The sequence below is a fragment of the Sus scrofa genome, chromosome 9, assembly GCF_054392235.1.
Source record: "Sus scrofa isolate SSC_HxYL_T2T_F1_AM1 chromosome 9, Sscrofa_HxYL_maternal_Yorkshire_Landrace_v2.0, whole genome shotgun sequence".
NCBI lineage: Eukaryota > Metazoa > Chordata > Mammalia > Artiodactyla > Suidae > Sus > Sus scrofa.
The window spans coordinates 125,513,867-125,530,388 of record NC_139391.1 but is presented as its reverse complement, the minus strand read 5'-3'; the positions used below and the strand labels follow the sequence as shown (position 1 = coordinate 125,530,388).

General features: G+C 41.9%; 1 protein-coding gene and 1 long non-coding RNA gene across 5 annotated transcripts in view; both read right to left on the bottom strand.

The window, feature by feature from the left end:
- Positions 1-2,159: 2,159 nt before the first annotated feature.
- On the bottom strand, positions 2,160-9,185 carry LOC110255518 (uncharacterized). Its single transcript, XR_014816324.1, has 3 exons — positions 7,517-9,185; positions 5,435-5,622; positions 2,160-5,073 (listed from the first exon to the last, which is right to left on the bottom strand). It is a non-coding gene; the product is annotated as an uncharacterized LOC110255518 (long non-coding RNA).
- Positions 9,186-12,649: 3,464 nt separating this feature from the next.
- Positions 12,650-16,522, bottom strand: part of RALGPS2 (Ral GEF with PH domain and SH3 binding motif 2) — a 161,711-nt gene continuing 157,838 nt past the window's right edge. For all 4 annotated transcript variants that reach the window (XM_084977768.1, XM_084977769.1, XM_021063727.2 and 1 more), the window contains one exon: positions 12,650-15,713. In XM_084977768.1, the coding sequence (XP_084833894.1) occupies positions 15,684-15,713 (30 nt within the window). In that variant the 3' untranslated portion in view covers positions 12,650-15,683. The remainder of the gene's footprint in view (positions 15,714-16,522) is intronic.

The following is a 16,522-nucleotide window of genomic DNA, read 5'->3' as shown; positions in this document are numbered from 1 at the left end:
AGACTCTCATACTAAGTGAAATAAGTCAGAAAGACAAATGCCATATGATATCACTTATGTCTGGAATCTAATAAATGACACAAATGAATCTCTCTAGAGAAAAGAAACTCATGCACTTGGAGAACAGATTTGCGGTTGTCAAAGGGGATGGGGAGGGATTGGGATAGACTAGGAGTCTGGGGTTAGTAGATGCAAACTATTGCATTTGGAGTGGATAAGCAATGAGATCAGCTGTATGGCACAGGGAACTATATCACTTGTGATGGAACATGATGGAAGATTTTATATATATATGTGTATGTGTGTGTGACTAGGTCACTTTGCTGTACAGCAGAAATTGGCAGAACATTGTAAATCAACTATAGTAGAAAAAATAAAAATCTTACAAAGAATTTTTTTTCTTTACCTTTGGTTTTCTGAATTTGAAAGTGCTCTGTATATTTAGCTGTAGATTTTTTGAGGCGTTTATCCTCCTTGATGTTCTCTGAGTTTCCTGGATCTATAACTTGGTATCTGGCATTAATTTGGGGGTAATTCTCAGTCATTGCTGTTTCCTACGTTTCTTTGGTTCAATTTTCTCTGTTTTCTCCTTCTGTTTTCTGATTCCTCATAGTTTATACCTTTTGTAGTTGTCCCATAGACCTTGGGTTTTTGTTTTTGTTTTGATCTAGTTTTTGCTTTTCTTTTCCAGCTTTTATTCTCTTTGCTTTTCAGTTTTGGAGACTTCTATTGAAATAGCCTCAAGCACAGAGATTCTTTCCTCAGCTGTGTTCAGTCTACTAATAAGCCCATCAAAGGCATTCTTCATTTCCATTACAGTGTTTTTCATCTCTAGCATTTCTTTTTGGGTCTTTCTCAGGATTTCCATCTCTTTGCCTACATTGCCCATCTCTTCTTGCATGCTGTTTACTTTATCCCTTAAGGGCCTTCGCATATTAATCACAGATACATGACTATATGTTCTAAATTATACATACATGCATACAACGCATGGTTTAAATTCCTTAGTTTGACACTCAATAAACTGACTTTATAAGCAAAGATATTTGGAAAGTGGAGAAGTGAAAATACAATTTATCTTCTTCGGAATCCAACCGTAAAAACATAATTAAAACAAGCTAAAGTGTTCTGTTGTTTGATCTTTAGTTTCTGTCTGAATCGACTCTCCACGTCATCCTACTTTTTTTTTTTTTTTTTTTTTAAGGCAGTACTTGCAGCATATGGAGTTCCCGGACTGGGGGTCAAATTGGAGCTGCAGCTGCTGGCCGACACCACAGTCATGGCAACACGAGATCTAAGCTGCATCTGTGACCTATGCCGCAACTTGTGGCAACACCATATCCTTAACCCACTGAGTGAGGCCAGGGACTGAACCTGCATCCTCAGAGACAACGTTGGGTCTTTAACCCATTTTAATTCTGCTATCCTACTTTCTTCAGTGGTGAGCAAGAAATTCCATTTACTATTTACCCCGTCCTCCAGCTTTTGTTTTCATTCAACATGTCGTTTACTTGTCATGAAATAAGATACTATTTGGGGCTGATATGAGCTTGCAGTATTTACATTTATTCCCAAGTACACAGATTATAGGTAATGATTAGAGCAAATCACCATTATGAAACAGACTTCTCAAGCATCCTGTAGCAGCAACAAAAAATGCTAAACCTGAAAATCATAGTAGCAGCTGTACCAGGCTTACTGTGAGGCTTAGAGCGACAGCCTGGGAAAGAAGCATGTGCAAGAAAGCCAGGGCCTCAGGGACATATATAAGAGGTAGATTTCTGGTTGCAGGGCTGGGCAGAAGCATAAGTGTGGGCAAGATCCTTCCACCAAGATTCTATTTCTTCACATATAACAATGTATTTAACACTTCCTACCTCATGGGGCTGACATGAGGATTGCATAACATGACATAATAGCATGGCCTGTCAAGGGAGGATGGACTGAATGGAGTCCAGTGTGAAGGGCCCTTCCAGGATGCTCAGGCCCTTCCAGGAGGAGGTCCAAAGCATCTCAGATTCCCATCCAGGAGCTCACTGACAGCTTGGCTCTAGGACATCAGAGCATAAACACAGAGGGACAAGAAAAGGCTGAATGCAGAGCAATAGTATAAATAAGGAACTATGACATCACACGTCATGGTCAGAATGCAACTACTTCTTTTTTTTTTTTTTTTTTGTATTTTGTCTTTTTGTTGTTGTTGTTGTTGCTATTTCTTGGGCCGCTCCCGCGGCATATGGAGGTTCCCAGGCTAGGGGTCTAATCGGAGCTGCAGCCACCGGCCTACGCCAGAGCCACAGCAACGTGGGATCCGAGCCGCGTCTGCAGCCTACACCACAGCTCACGGCAACGCCGGATCGTTAACCCACTGAGCAAGGCCAGGGACCGAACCCGCAACCTCATGGTTCCTAGTCGGATTCGTTAACCACTGCGCCACGACGGGAACTCCAGAATGCAACTACTTCTGACCCTCTTGTTTAAAAGCTGCCTGGGTCCAATTCACTTATGGGCAACACTCAAGAGGGCTCACACTTTAAATGCACTTGATCGCTGGTTTGCCAGCGCTTAATGTTTCCCAGAGAAAGTGAAAAAGAGCCACTTTCCACAGTGGCGAGTCCTCAGAGAGCACGCTCAGGGCTTGGGAGGCGCTGGTTCCAACTGATCAAGGGAGCAGATTGTCACACAGGTGGCTCATATGTGGTGGATGTTTCCTGGTGCCCAGCCCGGTCCTTTGCATTTTCTGTGCGTTATCTCATTCAACCCCCCAATAACTCTAGGCAGGCAGAATCATTTTATGCTGATTTTATAGATAAGCGAATAGGCTGAGGGAGTTAAGTACGGTTGACAGGAGGAATTGAGTGAAGTAGGCAGCTGATCATCCAAGAGGCTGGGAGTGGACACTGGCAACTTTGTAACACTTTTTTTTCTAGAAAAGGTATTGTAGAGCCAGCAAGAGCCAACGTGGCCTGCCCCTTAGCAGTTAATCATCATTCCCAGTTAGTTATACTGTTCACCAGAGAGCAGGGATTCGGGGTGCCTGGGACAGGGGCCCACGCTTCCTTCAGCATGCTTCTGGCTTTTCTCCCCTGCCCTCCCACTCTAGGACAGGTTTTCATGCTCTCTCTTGGGGCATCACTTCCAGCCTCTTCTCCCAGCTTCCACCCTCGGCTCCTCATCCTGGTAGTGAAATTTCTGACCAGTTTGGCTCCAACGTGCTTTTCCAACTTTTCATCCTGCCTCTTGTCAATGTCCTCTCCCGTCCCAGCCTCAATTGTATGCTTCCATTTCTCGCTTTCAATTCCCCTCCGGCCCTAAATCCTGTCCATACATCAATCTGGTCGCCTCCTTTCAGCCTCCCCAACCTCTTTAGGCCACAACAGGGCACTTCTCCTTCTGATCACACAGAACTTTTCTGGTCTAGCATGGACATGGGACATTTAAGCAACTTGGGATGGTCTGTGCTAGCTCTTCTGTGTTTTGTGTTTGCAGTGAGGTTGCAGAACTCCAGGGATCAGACTCAGCACAGTCCATGTGAGGCCCATAGGGAGGCTCTGGCCTGGCACAGATGTTGAAACAAACAAAAGGATGACATTTACATGTTGACAGCACATGAATTTCTTCAGTTAGAAACTGTCCTAAGCAAGAACAGCTACAACAGGAAGCTGCTGGTTGTTCTTTGAGGCACATAATAAATCACAATATAATTTGCTGAGCTTTTGTGCTATTAGCCCTGGGCGCCAATATTGCGAATTACAGCTCTGAAGGCCAGGGTCCATCAGATGGAGGACGGGACCCATGGGAGTCTGAACCCTGGCTTCACCCCTTGCTGGGTGACTTAGGCAAATTCCTTAACCTCTCTGACTTTTCCTGTTGTTACTTGGGAAGAAGAAGTATTCCTTCCTCCCAGGGTTATTAGTATAAGGAGTATTGAGATTCTGTGTAGAAAAGGAATTAAGAGTATAACCAAGGCATCGAACTGCTAAGTTGTGAAATACACTGGGAATTGACAGCAGTGTCTGAAGGGACATGTGGGGAAACGCAGGGGGCTGGACAGGAGACCAACTGCTTAGCCACCTTTGCCTAGAGTGGGTTTGGGCTCCACGTGCAAGGACTGGGTGACAGGGAGGTAGTCGCCCTCAGACAGGGAAGTATGTCCCTTCCTCCCAGGGACCCTGCCTGACCTCAACTGCTGGGTGACATGCTCTGCTGGTCTCAGGCAGCCGATCGCTCACCAGGCCTCTTGGTTGGTTCTCCTCGGCCCCCATGTTCCCAGCCTGACTGTGCGAAGCTGTCCCATCCCTCGGAATCTGGCAGGGAGCAGGCGTTCAGCACATACTGGTTTTTACTGGGCATTTCCAAGTGCATACTTTCCAAGAGTAAAAGAAGACTTCTTCCTAGACCAACTTGCTAACTAGCAAATGGATAATGAAGCTGTTGCAAGGAAGTTGTTGGAAAAAGTCCAAACGGCTGCTTTTCTTAAACTCCTCATAGAGGTGCAGTGGATTTCATTTTTTTGACAGCAACTGCCTAGCTCAGGACAGATGTAAGAGCAAGTACAAAAGGGAATTTGATCTGAGCAGGCCTTTTGGCTTTGTTTAGCGACTGTTTACTGGATACCATAGTAGCACGCCCTGCCCTGGTGTGGTGAGTTAGATGCCTCATTAGCCGGGAGGGGTGAATGGAAATAATGTGAGAATAAAAGCCTAATTATTTTAAGACACATCAAAACAAAAGCAATGAGGCAAACAAAAGCAACAAAAGCAACGAGGCTCTAACATTTCATGAGAATTCAGCATCGCTGAAGAAGCTGGTGCTCTCAGCAAAGGACGACAGGGCCCAGAGAGAGCCCAGACACTGAACTGACCTGGCCAGGAGGCGGCTGCTGGGTCAGCCTCCCCGCTGACTCAAGAACCAGCAGGGGCCTGAGTCTGGTTCACCCAAGGAAAGGAACAGAGTGTTCCCTTTGGAGAAGAGCTGCGGGGGTGGAAGGGGCTTCGGACTCTCCGGCCAGGGATCCATCCCTGCCAGTGTGCCCCATCTTTACACCTTTATGACCTGTAGAAGCTGCATTTCCTATTAAAAAAAAAAAAAAAGGTTTCTCTCACTTATTTTGAGACTGTTAATACCACTTGGCTGTACGTTTAAGAATTAATAAATCAATCTTGCAAGAGATTTCTCTATCAGTTTTTGCAGCTCTGTCATTCCTTACCAGCACACCTATGTCTGTCTTTTCCCCTTTTACTTTTTTTTTTTTCTTTGTCTTTTTGTCATTTCTAGGGCCACTTCTGCGGGGGATTTTTTCTTTTTTCTATCCCACCTCTTTTTTCTCTCTTCCCTCCCTTTTCTTTCTGTTTCCTTTTTATCTTCCCTTTCCTTCTGCCCTCTTTTCTTAACAAACAAACAAACAAACAAACAAAAAAAAAGGGATTATTACATGGAAGACGTCCAGAAGCTGGACTCTCCCAGAGTTGGTTTGTTTCAGCAGCACGAGACAATCATTGAAGTCCTAGGTTCATTCCATCTTTCCCTCTGCTGTTTGAGACCGTTTTGCTTCCGGGCCGGCTTCCGTCTTGGTCATAAAGTGGGACCCTTGGTTCTAGGTGTCACATCAGGACACCTAAGCTGGTAAAGAAAGGAGTGGAGAAAAATCGGTGACAAGATTACAGGGAGTGGTGGAGGCTATGCCTTGGAGCACATGACCCTGCTGAAGGCTCTCAAATCCGGAATGATTTTCTTCCTGCCGCTTCAAAATATTTTGTTGTTGTTAGAGGGATGAAAAGGGGATCACGGATGTTCTGAAAGGACTGCTTTTTGAACAAATACAAGCAGTCCAAACATTGCTATTGCTGCAGTCTTGCAGAGGTCAGCACTGAGCTGCAGGGGGCGATGGGAGCTGGGCCAGAGATCAAATAAGGGTGAAGGGTCCCCAGCCCCCGCCTCTCCGCCACTCCACAGCTGCTGGCAACCTTGCCGCTGCCTAGCCCCAGGCCCTGCCTCCTTCCATCCCGAGGCTTCCTCGGGGTTCTGGGGTGCTGTCTTCTCCTTTTGTGCCCTCCTACCAGCCAGCACATAGGCTCGTGCTCCCCATCCATCACCTGCACTGGGATGAAGCTGCACACACACAGCTTGGCGGGCACTGAGGATGGGCCCTCCAGTCTTTCTTTTCTAACGCAGTTTCTATTTCCCATGGTTCTCAAAGTGCGGCCCGAAAACCAGCACCATCAGCATCACCTGGGACCTCGTTAAAAACGGAACATTTTTAGGGCCCACCCCCCGACCTGCTTAATCAGGAACTCTGGCGGGGAGGTGGGACCAGCAATCTAAATCTTAACAAGCCCTCCTGGGGATTCTGATATGCTCTGGTGTTTGAAAGCAAATGTCCTAAAGCGCTTGGAATGTTTGGAAAACAACCATCTAAAAACTGGTTTTTGGAGTTCCCGTTGTGACTCAGCTTAAGAACCTGACTAGTTTCCTTGAGGATGCGGGTCTGACCCCCGGCCTTGCTCAGTGGGTTAAGGATCTAGCACGGCTGCAAGCTGCGGTGTTGCTGTGGCTGTGGGATAGGCCTGCAGCTGCAGCTCCCATTTGATCTCTAGCCCAGAAACTTCCATATGCTGTAGATGGAGCCCTAAAAAGAAAAAAAAAAAAAGAAAAAAAAAAGGAAAAAAGAGAAAAAATAATAATGTTTTTTAACCCTGGCTACACATTCATGTCATCTGAGGGACTCTGGAGAAATTACTAATGCCTGGATCCTACTGTTCCCCCCCCCCCATCCCCCCCAGTGCTTATGTAACGGGTCTGGTGTGCGGCCCAGGCTTTCCAATTTTTAAAAGTTCCCTGGATGATTCTCAATGGCAGCCAAGGTTGAGAACCACTGATCTAAATAAATATGGAGACAATTCCATTGTGAACGATTAAGTAGATAGCCCAAAGAGAGATACACAAACAAACTAGAAGTATAAAGAAGAAAGACGATTTGGGATAGACATTATTGGAGAGGTCTCACTCCTACAAGTTAAATTAGGCTGATACGCTCATTAGCTCCACTGGAAACAAGTATTTATGGATGGTTTCTAAACTGCTGTGGGTGTTACATAAGAAGTCCTCACTGCTTCAAAATACACCGCTCACTAGGTTATGAGACACACATCATTTGATATGTTCCCTTTCCCTCTTTTGAGGTCGGACCGAGGGAGTAGGTAAAATAAGCTTGAAATGCAACAGAGAGCAGTGTCAAGTTGAAACCATGTACAAGCCCCTGTGTCCCTGTCCTTTGAGGTAAAAGGCTCTTTGCTTGAGTCTCAAATGGCTGATGCAAGAAACAGTGATAGGAAATGTGCAGATGTGGAAGCAAAGAATAGCTGCTGGGCCAGGGAACTGCTAAACAGTTTAGACTATAAACCTGCCACACAGCGAATCATTAAACTCCCAGTTCCCTAAAACATATAAAGGCCTGAAACACAGTCCTAAGCTAATTTTACAGGAAGCAAACCACCGCCAGATGAAAACTACTGACCATAATAACAGAGACTAGTTGAAACCAGAAGGTTGATGATGCTTGAAACTTCACCTTGATGCCAGCCAATCTGAGAACTGGGCACAAGCAGATCATGAGCCATGCACCTCTTTCCCTGAAAGCCATCCGGGAGTTTGGGTCTTTTGAGCAGGAGTTGCCTGTTCTCCTTGCTTGGTGTCCTGCAATAGATGCTAACAGTAGATTGGCTTTACTGGGTGCAGGTGAATGGACTCGGGTTTAGCCTGGTAACAAAGTCACCATCAGACATAAGCCCTATCAAATACCTTTAGTGCAGAGGCCTCTTTCGGCAGGAAGCTCACAGAACAAAGGGCATCCATGGATGATTCTAACCAATGGGAAAATAGAACACAGACTACAAGTCTTTTTTTTTGGCTTTTTTAGGGCCACACCTGTGGCATACAAAGATCCCAGGCTAGGGATCAGATCGGATCTGTAGTTGCCAGTCTACACCACAGCCACAGCAATGCCAGATCTGAGCTGCATCTGTGACCTAAAACGCAGCTTGCAGCAATGATGCATCCTTAACCCACTAAGTGAGGCCACGAATCAAACCCACAACCTCACGACACTGTGCTGGGTTCTTAACCCACTAAGCCACAATGGGAACTTCAATACAAGTCTCTTCTTAAGGGAGGAAAAACATAAGGCCAGACCTGAGCCTTCCTTTAGGAGGGGAGGCAGTTTTAATTTAGTAAAACTAAGGAATCATGATAAAATTTACATTGCCCCAGTGCAGTGAATTATCTTGATTTGAAATGAGACATACAGCATAATTAGCTGTGTCACAGTAAGTTAGGCCAGAACCAAAGGTCTCAATTCAAAGTGCACAAGGCCATAATCTGGACTTTTTTGTAGGCCGACTATCCCAAAGGCCCAGGGAGATATGACCACATAACAAGGTCCAGTCATTTATCTCTTTCAACATTGAAATCCTAATCCTATGTTTGTGTAGTTGTTAAGATTTGTTAAAACGTGACTGAGCTTTGCCTAAGGTCAAAAAACATGGCTACTGCAGAACTTAGGTCTCAGCAGAGGTTTGCCCACTGATTGTACTTCACTGTTAACGGCTTAGGAGGTAAGAAACTCACAGAGAATCTCTAGGTTTTTCTTCCACATCTGACGGAAAAGGCTCCTGTTTCCATATTAAAATCTAAGAATAGCTTCTGGCTGTAAAAACAGCAGCTTGGCTTTCTTCCATACAGTTTACTATAGATGCTAACAGTGTTTGAACCTAAACAAGACGAACGACTTGGCTACAACAGGCAAGATCAAAGCAAATTCAGGCTTTTAGTTGAGCCTGGGCTGTGGGCAAATTAGTCCAAATTGAATTCAATATTCTCATATTCTGATTTAGTCAATTTGGGGTGGTGTTCAGAAGTCATTTAAAACAAGCACCACATGGGTGAAATACTGGTCTTAATAATCAATGAGAACAAACGGGGGCTCTGGCTCAGTGGTAACGAACCCGACTGGTATTCATGAGGACATGGGTTCGATCCCCAGCCTCACTAAGTGGGTTAAGGATCCAGTGTTGCTGTGAGCAGACACAGCTTGGATCCTGTGTTACTGTGGCTGTGGTGAAGGCTGGCAGCTGTAGCTCTGATTTGACCCTTAGCATGGGAAACTCCATATGCCGTGGGTGCGGCCCTAAAAAGACAAAAAAAAAAAAAAAAAAGACAAAAAAAAAAAAAGGCAAGAAAATAAATGGGGGTTCTTTTTGGCTGCACCCACAGCACGTGGAAGTTCCTGGGTCGGGGATCAATCCCGGGACACAGTGGTGACCTGAGCCACTGCAGTGACGCCGCCAGATCTGAAACCTGCTGTGCCACATGGAACCATCTGGGGGTTCTTTTTAAGGTAGCTTTTCTTCATGTTTACTGGCCAGTTTGTCTATAATGACTATACCTGGCTTATTTCTTTCTTTGGTTTACTGGCTTACAAGAAGGTATTTCTCACTCACCATGACTTAACCATGCAGCCAATGACTTACCCAAGACTCAACACCGGTATTTCTGTATTTCTTCCATTTTAAGACACCACAGGCTGGAAGATAGTTTTCAGAAAGATGTGAAAAAGTGTCATGTTTCAGAATCTATGAAATACTGTATTAGCAAAGAGGGCCTCTTTAGGGACTGGTTATATCCTAACATCTCAGAGTGGGGAGATATGGTTGGGAATCTTATACCCTTGACCTCTATTCTCTGAGGCCCCATCTGTCTGCATGCCAGGGGCATATCCTCGTACTAAGACAGAGAAGAGCAACTGAGTTTTATCCAGACAGAAGCCTGCCGTACCAACAAAAATGCCTGCCGTACCAACAAAAACATTGCCGACTATTTTAGAAAGAGAAAGAAAGAAAAAAAAAAACCATCCAAACCCAAATTAGAACATTTAAAAATTAATGATACAATGCACGTTCAAAGGTAATGATAACAATGTAAATATGGAAACAAATTATCCCCACACAATCTATATTTTTAAGTAATTTATTCTGATAGAAATATTGCAGAAAACTGTACTTAAATTCATTTTAAGTTAGCTTATGCAAACACACTGAAGATCTCACACTCATAATTGCATTATTAAACAGAAACAAAAAGCGAGAGAGGAACCAAGCTGCACATCACTCCAGGAGGTCATAGTGCAAACAAGTGCTTTATCAGTAGTACCTCCAGTTAACTGGGATGAAGGAGAATAAAAATGGCTTGTGTTTTCCTGTACATTATCCTCACTGGATAGTCATCCCCACAGATGCTTTTTATTTCCTTTAGGTTACACCGCGCATGACCTCCCCACCCCCTCCCCACATGTACAAACTTCAGGTGGCTTTAAAACAATGGATTTCTCAATAATCAAGGGGTAGAAACTCTCGAGAGTTCTGGTGACTTCGTATCAGCTACTCTACCCAACCTAACACGTCAATTATTATTGGACTACATCTGCGAATAGTTCTAACAGGGGGAAATTAATATTTGCTCTTGGATATCTAAAGCACAGCTAATTATGAAATTTTCTGCTTGTCTATTTTTAAAAAAAGTGCAATCCCAAAGCACTCTAATTATGTATTCCTTTAATTCCCTCACTACTTTGCAGTCCAAATGGCTGGAATCAAAATTTAAATTCTACTAAACCCTCAAGGACCAGTTAACCCTGCAAGTGGCTTTAAAGACTATGCCCACTCGCCTATTCAGGAACATACCAGCCCTTTAAAAAATGTGAAAGCAGCATCGTGACTCAGTTGAACATCAGTAGGTCCAGATCTTGCAAAATCTCAGAGAAGCAAACTATTTCCAAGCTTTGCTGTTACTGAGAAAGCTAGCTTAGTCTTACTTTAAGTTATATTTTGGAGTTGTTTTCACTTTCCTGACATAATATTTTCAAGTAAACAGAAAGTGGTAGCTTAAGTGGCTGCTTGTTTGTTCTGAGTCTTATTTAAATATAAGAATGTACTGAACTAAGTCTCATTTCTGGCCAAAGGGACTCTGATTTCAAGATTTCAGGAGCTTTAATAAAACCCAAACAAATCTTTCTGGCTGTACTGTATTCTTTTAAGGATTTTCTGAAAGAACTTATAATTAAATCTATGCTCAAAACAACAATTTCAACAACACAAAATAAAAATAAACTCAGCTGGATGGATGTTCTTCCAAACGGTTTTTAGGAGTGCTCATGCTCATCTGAAGGCTGATTTGGTGGGGTTTTTTTTTTTTTTTTTAAATCTTCTTCGCTGGAGGAAGAGGAGCAGGGAGGGCACTCAAAACCAAGGAGTAATGCAACAATGACCGAGCATCATCTGTACACGTTTTCTTAGACTTGCCGTGAGAAAGAGTAAGCTGGTGGAGAGGGAGAATAGCACACACTCCTGAAATAAGAGGAGTAAGAGGGCAAATGATTCTTGTCATACTTGATGCCCTAATATTGGTCTTCAAATTGATAAGGCACTGACCAAGATTTCCCCATACTACAACTTGAGATACTGCTGTGATAAAACTGCTGTCAAAAAGCTCATCAGAATCCTCTGAACAGAAACAAAAAGTCACTTTAGACACAAGCCATTTTTAAGGGAGCAAAACCAAAAATACTGGTTGACGTCACATGGCAAATAATTATCATCAATGTAATTAAAGAACACTATTTGTTAGAAAAAGCAGAATACCACTCTGGCTGTAAAATCATAAATTTACTATGTTTGAAAGAAATAATATAAAAGAGAGAAAATAAAAACAAACCGTAGAAGATGACTGAGGAAGTCAGACAAACGTCACCACTTGCCTAGTATCACCTATTCACGCAGCAGCAGCAGGAGCACAACTGATTCCCTGGGACACAGCTGAATTCATCTTCATTTTAAAAAAGGGATCCAATTATTTCCAAGGCCTCTGAAGCAGAGGCTTTTTTTTTTTTTTTTTTTAAATTGATGATTTATCTTCCATTAAGCAACACTGGCACCCCTTGTTTGCAGAAGAGAATATGGTGGTTTAAAAACTCATAAAGGAATGTGCCTCCGAAAACAGGAAGGAAATCAACAGTGGATATACTCTTTTAAAAAGTTAATGGATTAAATCTACTATTATTATTGATTTCTAATTAATATGATGCCCTGTAGTTTTGTTTTCAGTAGTAAAAGCATGTATATAGCTTACAAATTTAACCTAAAAAACCCCCCAAAATAGAAAACACAAACTTCTGCTCGAATCACTCGGCCACTTAAATTCTAGTCATCCTAAGAGAGCAATAGGCCAGGCTGCTCTTATAGGGCCCTGGCTTCAACGAATATATAGGGTGTGTACACTATAGACTGTAAACATTTTTCCCCTCTCTAACAGTGCATCTTGGGCTCCTTTATAAATCTACTCGAAGAGGAATAAAGCCACTTATAAAAACTTGGCAGCTACAGACACCCTAGTTCTTGACATAGAGAAAGACTCAATACCAAGACGGTCTACACAGAAGGTAGTGCAATAGTCATATGGCATTTTCCACACAGGAAAGCATTTGTCATGGAAGCACATGCCTGGGGAGAAAATGTTATTCAAACTTCAACTGTTGGATCCCTTTTTGTAATGTTAACACAAATAATATTTACATAGTGAAGAAAATCTAATAGGAAGCTGTGTTTGATCGGTTCTTTTAATTCTTACACTTTGGAGCTTACAGTAAAAATAATGCCTCTGAAAAAAATAAGCAGAGCTCAAACACAGAGGGGGCATGAAATAAAAAACAGTGCTCTTCAAGGTCATCATACAGTTATTCTTACAGTTACACTTTTAAAAACTATTATGTTTCTTTTGCCTGAAAAATAAGCTTCCATGTTCAAATAAACGGTTAAATGAGATAGATGTGTCTCAAATTGTATTTTGGCTGGTATTATACTATTACACCAGGTTGGTAGCATACCAATCATTATACTTATCAGAAACTAACAAATTTAAATTATAACGGCATTTCCAATGAGTTCCTCTTGACTAGGAAAGAAACAAACGAGCTTCATATTGATGAAAATTTCAAACTTTTGAGTCACCAATTTCCTAGTTTATTAAGGATAGGCCTAAAAAGGACAAGTATTTCATCTTCCCACTAATAAGCTACCTAAATATTTAATATATTTTGGCAGCATTTTTTTTTTCTTGAGTTATTATATTAAGTCTCATTTGGTGAATCACAAATCAAAATTCACCTACGCTGTTTTAGTTCATGTCTCTCACTGGTCTTCTCTTTGCTTCGAATGCTAAAGTCATCTTAAAAAGCAATGAGCCATCTTTTGAACGGACAAATCTGAAGACAGAAAAACAACGGTGACTTCTGCTACACCGTTAAGACTCTCAGTCAGTCAGAGGCTACGAATCTATATACTGACTAGTCAACAAATCTGAACACTATTCTTACGCTGTGCAAGCAGCCTCACGCTTAGTGCTGAAAAATATCAAACACATCTTCCACTCAGGCTCTCTCTTTGGCAAGACTGTTGTGACGTCGGGCTCTGACTTCCAGCTGCATATCTCTGCAGACACAGCCTACAACTGATCTATGTTAGCTTATTTATGACAGACAACATAATAAAAAATCCACAGGGTTCTCAGCCACAGTACTTTTCTTTAAAAAGCAAATACACTGTTTAAAAACACTTCTTTCTGAAGAGAAATAAACAAATTGAGAAAGTTTTAAAAAATGATTAACAAAAGTCAGATGTGCAACACCTACAGAGTAATACTGCTATGCTGGCTAGGTAGAGGGCGCAGCGTGATCCAAGCACCCTGACGTGGACTCTGCTGGGAGGTCACAGCTGCGAATGGCTAGCAGAGGCCACATTCTGCCCTCTCCAGCTCATGTCACTTTCCACAAAACCAGAAATAATGGTATTTCAAACGTGCTACATGAGAAGAAAGATATCTGAACTCTTAATATCCTTTCCAAACAGAAAACTAAATTAAAAAACTCAGCACTCAGAGAAAGCTCTTCCACTTTCCAATGGGCAGATTTTTAGCTAATTAGTCTAATAAGCCATATTTTCTATTTCAGTTTCATGGATTCAATGGTGAAATATTTATGATTAAAAGAGTATAGAATTCTCTAAACAATACAATCTGAAAATTTTTAGGTGAGCCCCAAAGTAACAGAAGTCTATTCGAAGTCATCCGTCAAAAAGCACTTCTTACTCTGGGCCACACCTGAAATTCATGATGCCTCATGAGTTTAAAACATCCAACACACAGCCTTTGTCCAAGCGCCATTTTTTGTTAAAACTCTTAAGGCATTTGACCTTCAAATCTTTTTTTAACTCAACATTTTGGACGTTGAAGAATGCATCATTGCATAGAAGAGCTCTCAGAAAACTGCTTGATCAACTACTGACAAAATATGGTTTCATGGTAGGAGCCTAGAGTAAGTTTTTCAGAAAAATGTTTGTGATAAAGGAAAGTTAGGTTAAGAAGGAAAGTTTGATACTTAAAATTCCCAGCCTCTCAATCTCTCACCTTTTTCCCTTTGAAAACTAATCTGTATGCCTTATAATAAAATACATACATGCATACACACATATTTAGAATCTCTTTTAAACAAATGTGATCCTGACTCTCATACTGAACAAAAATAATGAAAATGAATAATAAAAAAATAACTGGCATTGTGCACATTAAACACTGTAAAAGAAAACATCCTGACAAAACATTCAATACATCACTCTTGAGGATAAAAATCACCTGTGAGTGGTAGAAGGGGTAATCCAATTAATTTGAAAACAATGGAGTTGTAAAATCTTCTTAGAAAAGTTTAGGTCGGGATTACAGTTCTCTACTAAGCAGATCTGTGGTCCAACAATGAATTCATATAGAGAAGGCTAAACTTTAAACCCAGTTAAAAACAACCACGTTTTCTGGAGCCCACTTGAAAAAAATGTCTGGCATGTGAACACTCAGCCTTTATACCTCCTGCAGGAAATAATGCTCCCCATACAGTACTAAGTTTCAGAAGTTTAGTGTTTAAAAAAAACCTCCCCCCAATCCAAAACAAAACACCCTCCCCCCCCAATCCCAAACAAACTCCAACAACTCACATCAGTAACATTTCTGATTCCCACACTCTTGCTGTGAGAGAGCAAGTGAGGCTGCAGACCGATGGGGGCGTCAAAAAACCTTTTGGCGAGGGCGCTGGTTAAACCCTACTAAGCGCCGGAGCATCTTTACACCTCCGTTCAAGTACTAGCTCCTGATGTAACCCATAAGAAATGGTTTTCCTTTTAAAGTATATCTAAAAAAGGCGATTCCCCCCTCCAAAATTAGTACAAAGTGAAAAGAAATGCAAATTAGCTACGATCTATCCCAAGCACAGCACCGCCAGAAGATTCACACACACTATTTGGTGTTTCATGTTGGTTTTCCTTTCATTCTTTTAAGGCAGTGGTTTCCACAGGTCAGTTCAGAGATAAGAAGCATGGTCCATGGCAGTTTGCTTTGCAACTCCAATTTGTTCTCTGGGAATATCTCACTTCATTCCCTGAAATTAGTGCTTTTTTTTGGTTCAGAACTCCAAAGGCTGAGACGGAACCTCTGGGCTCTTCCTGGCACAGGGTTGGTCTGTAGCTGGCGCTCTTTCCTCAGGTCCTCGCTTTCAGTCAGGGTAGTAGTTCATCTTGTTCTTCATCAGGCTTTTACTCAAAAGTCATCAAGTTTGTAGGAACCTAAAAAACAGAAGCATTACAAACTGACAGTACTTCAAGGTACTGTTTCATACGTTTCCTTGTCACTTTAAGGAAGCCCACATCTATAATCTTTCTGACCTAAAGATATTTTTTAAGAGGAACGTGATGGAAGGTAGTGTAGCTGCTTATGAATCGTGAATAAAATAGGCTAGAACATTTCCGAGAGAAAATCACTGAGATGAGTTACTACGCTCGCTGGTCAACTGAAATCCAGATGGGAGAAAGGGCAGAGACGGACTCTTTCTTGTCTAACACAGGGGGCTCAGCAGATGTTCTCTGAGTGAAAAGATGAGTAAGAAAACAGCAAGTATGGCCCTTGTAGGGTGAGGTTCCAGACAAACATGCTTGTCACCACTTCTTTTCGCACTGCATGGTTTACAATGAATGCCTACATGCGAATTTTAAAATCCAGCAAGATAAATTTTATAACAAACATTACTAAGAATTTCTTTGTGAAATCATCATGAAAATAAGTATAAAAGAATAAAACTCATTATTTAATAAATTCTTATCTGACACTTTGTGACTTTGAAAAATTGATAGGTTTTATATATACAATGTTTGTTGCTTATAAGATGGATCAAATTTAATTTGATTTAAGCCTAAAATTTGACAATAATTCTTAGAAATATGAATATACCCTGTTTTAAAAAAATTAGTTGAGGGTTTAGCCATGTTACAAAAGTTCTCTTAACTTTTACTACCAGTTCTCCAAAGTTGCACTGGTAGAGATATGCATGCACCAGTGGTCAATTCTCTGCCTTTCAAAAGAGCTTAGCAGTTCTCAC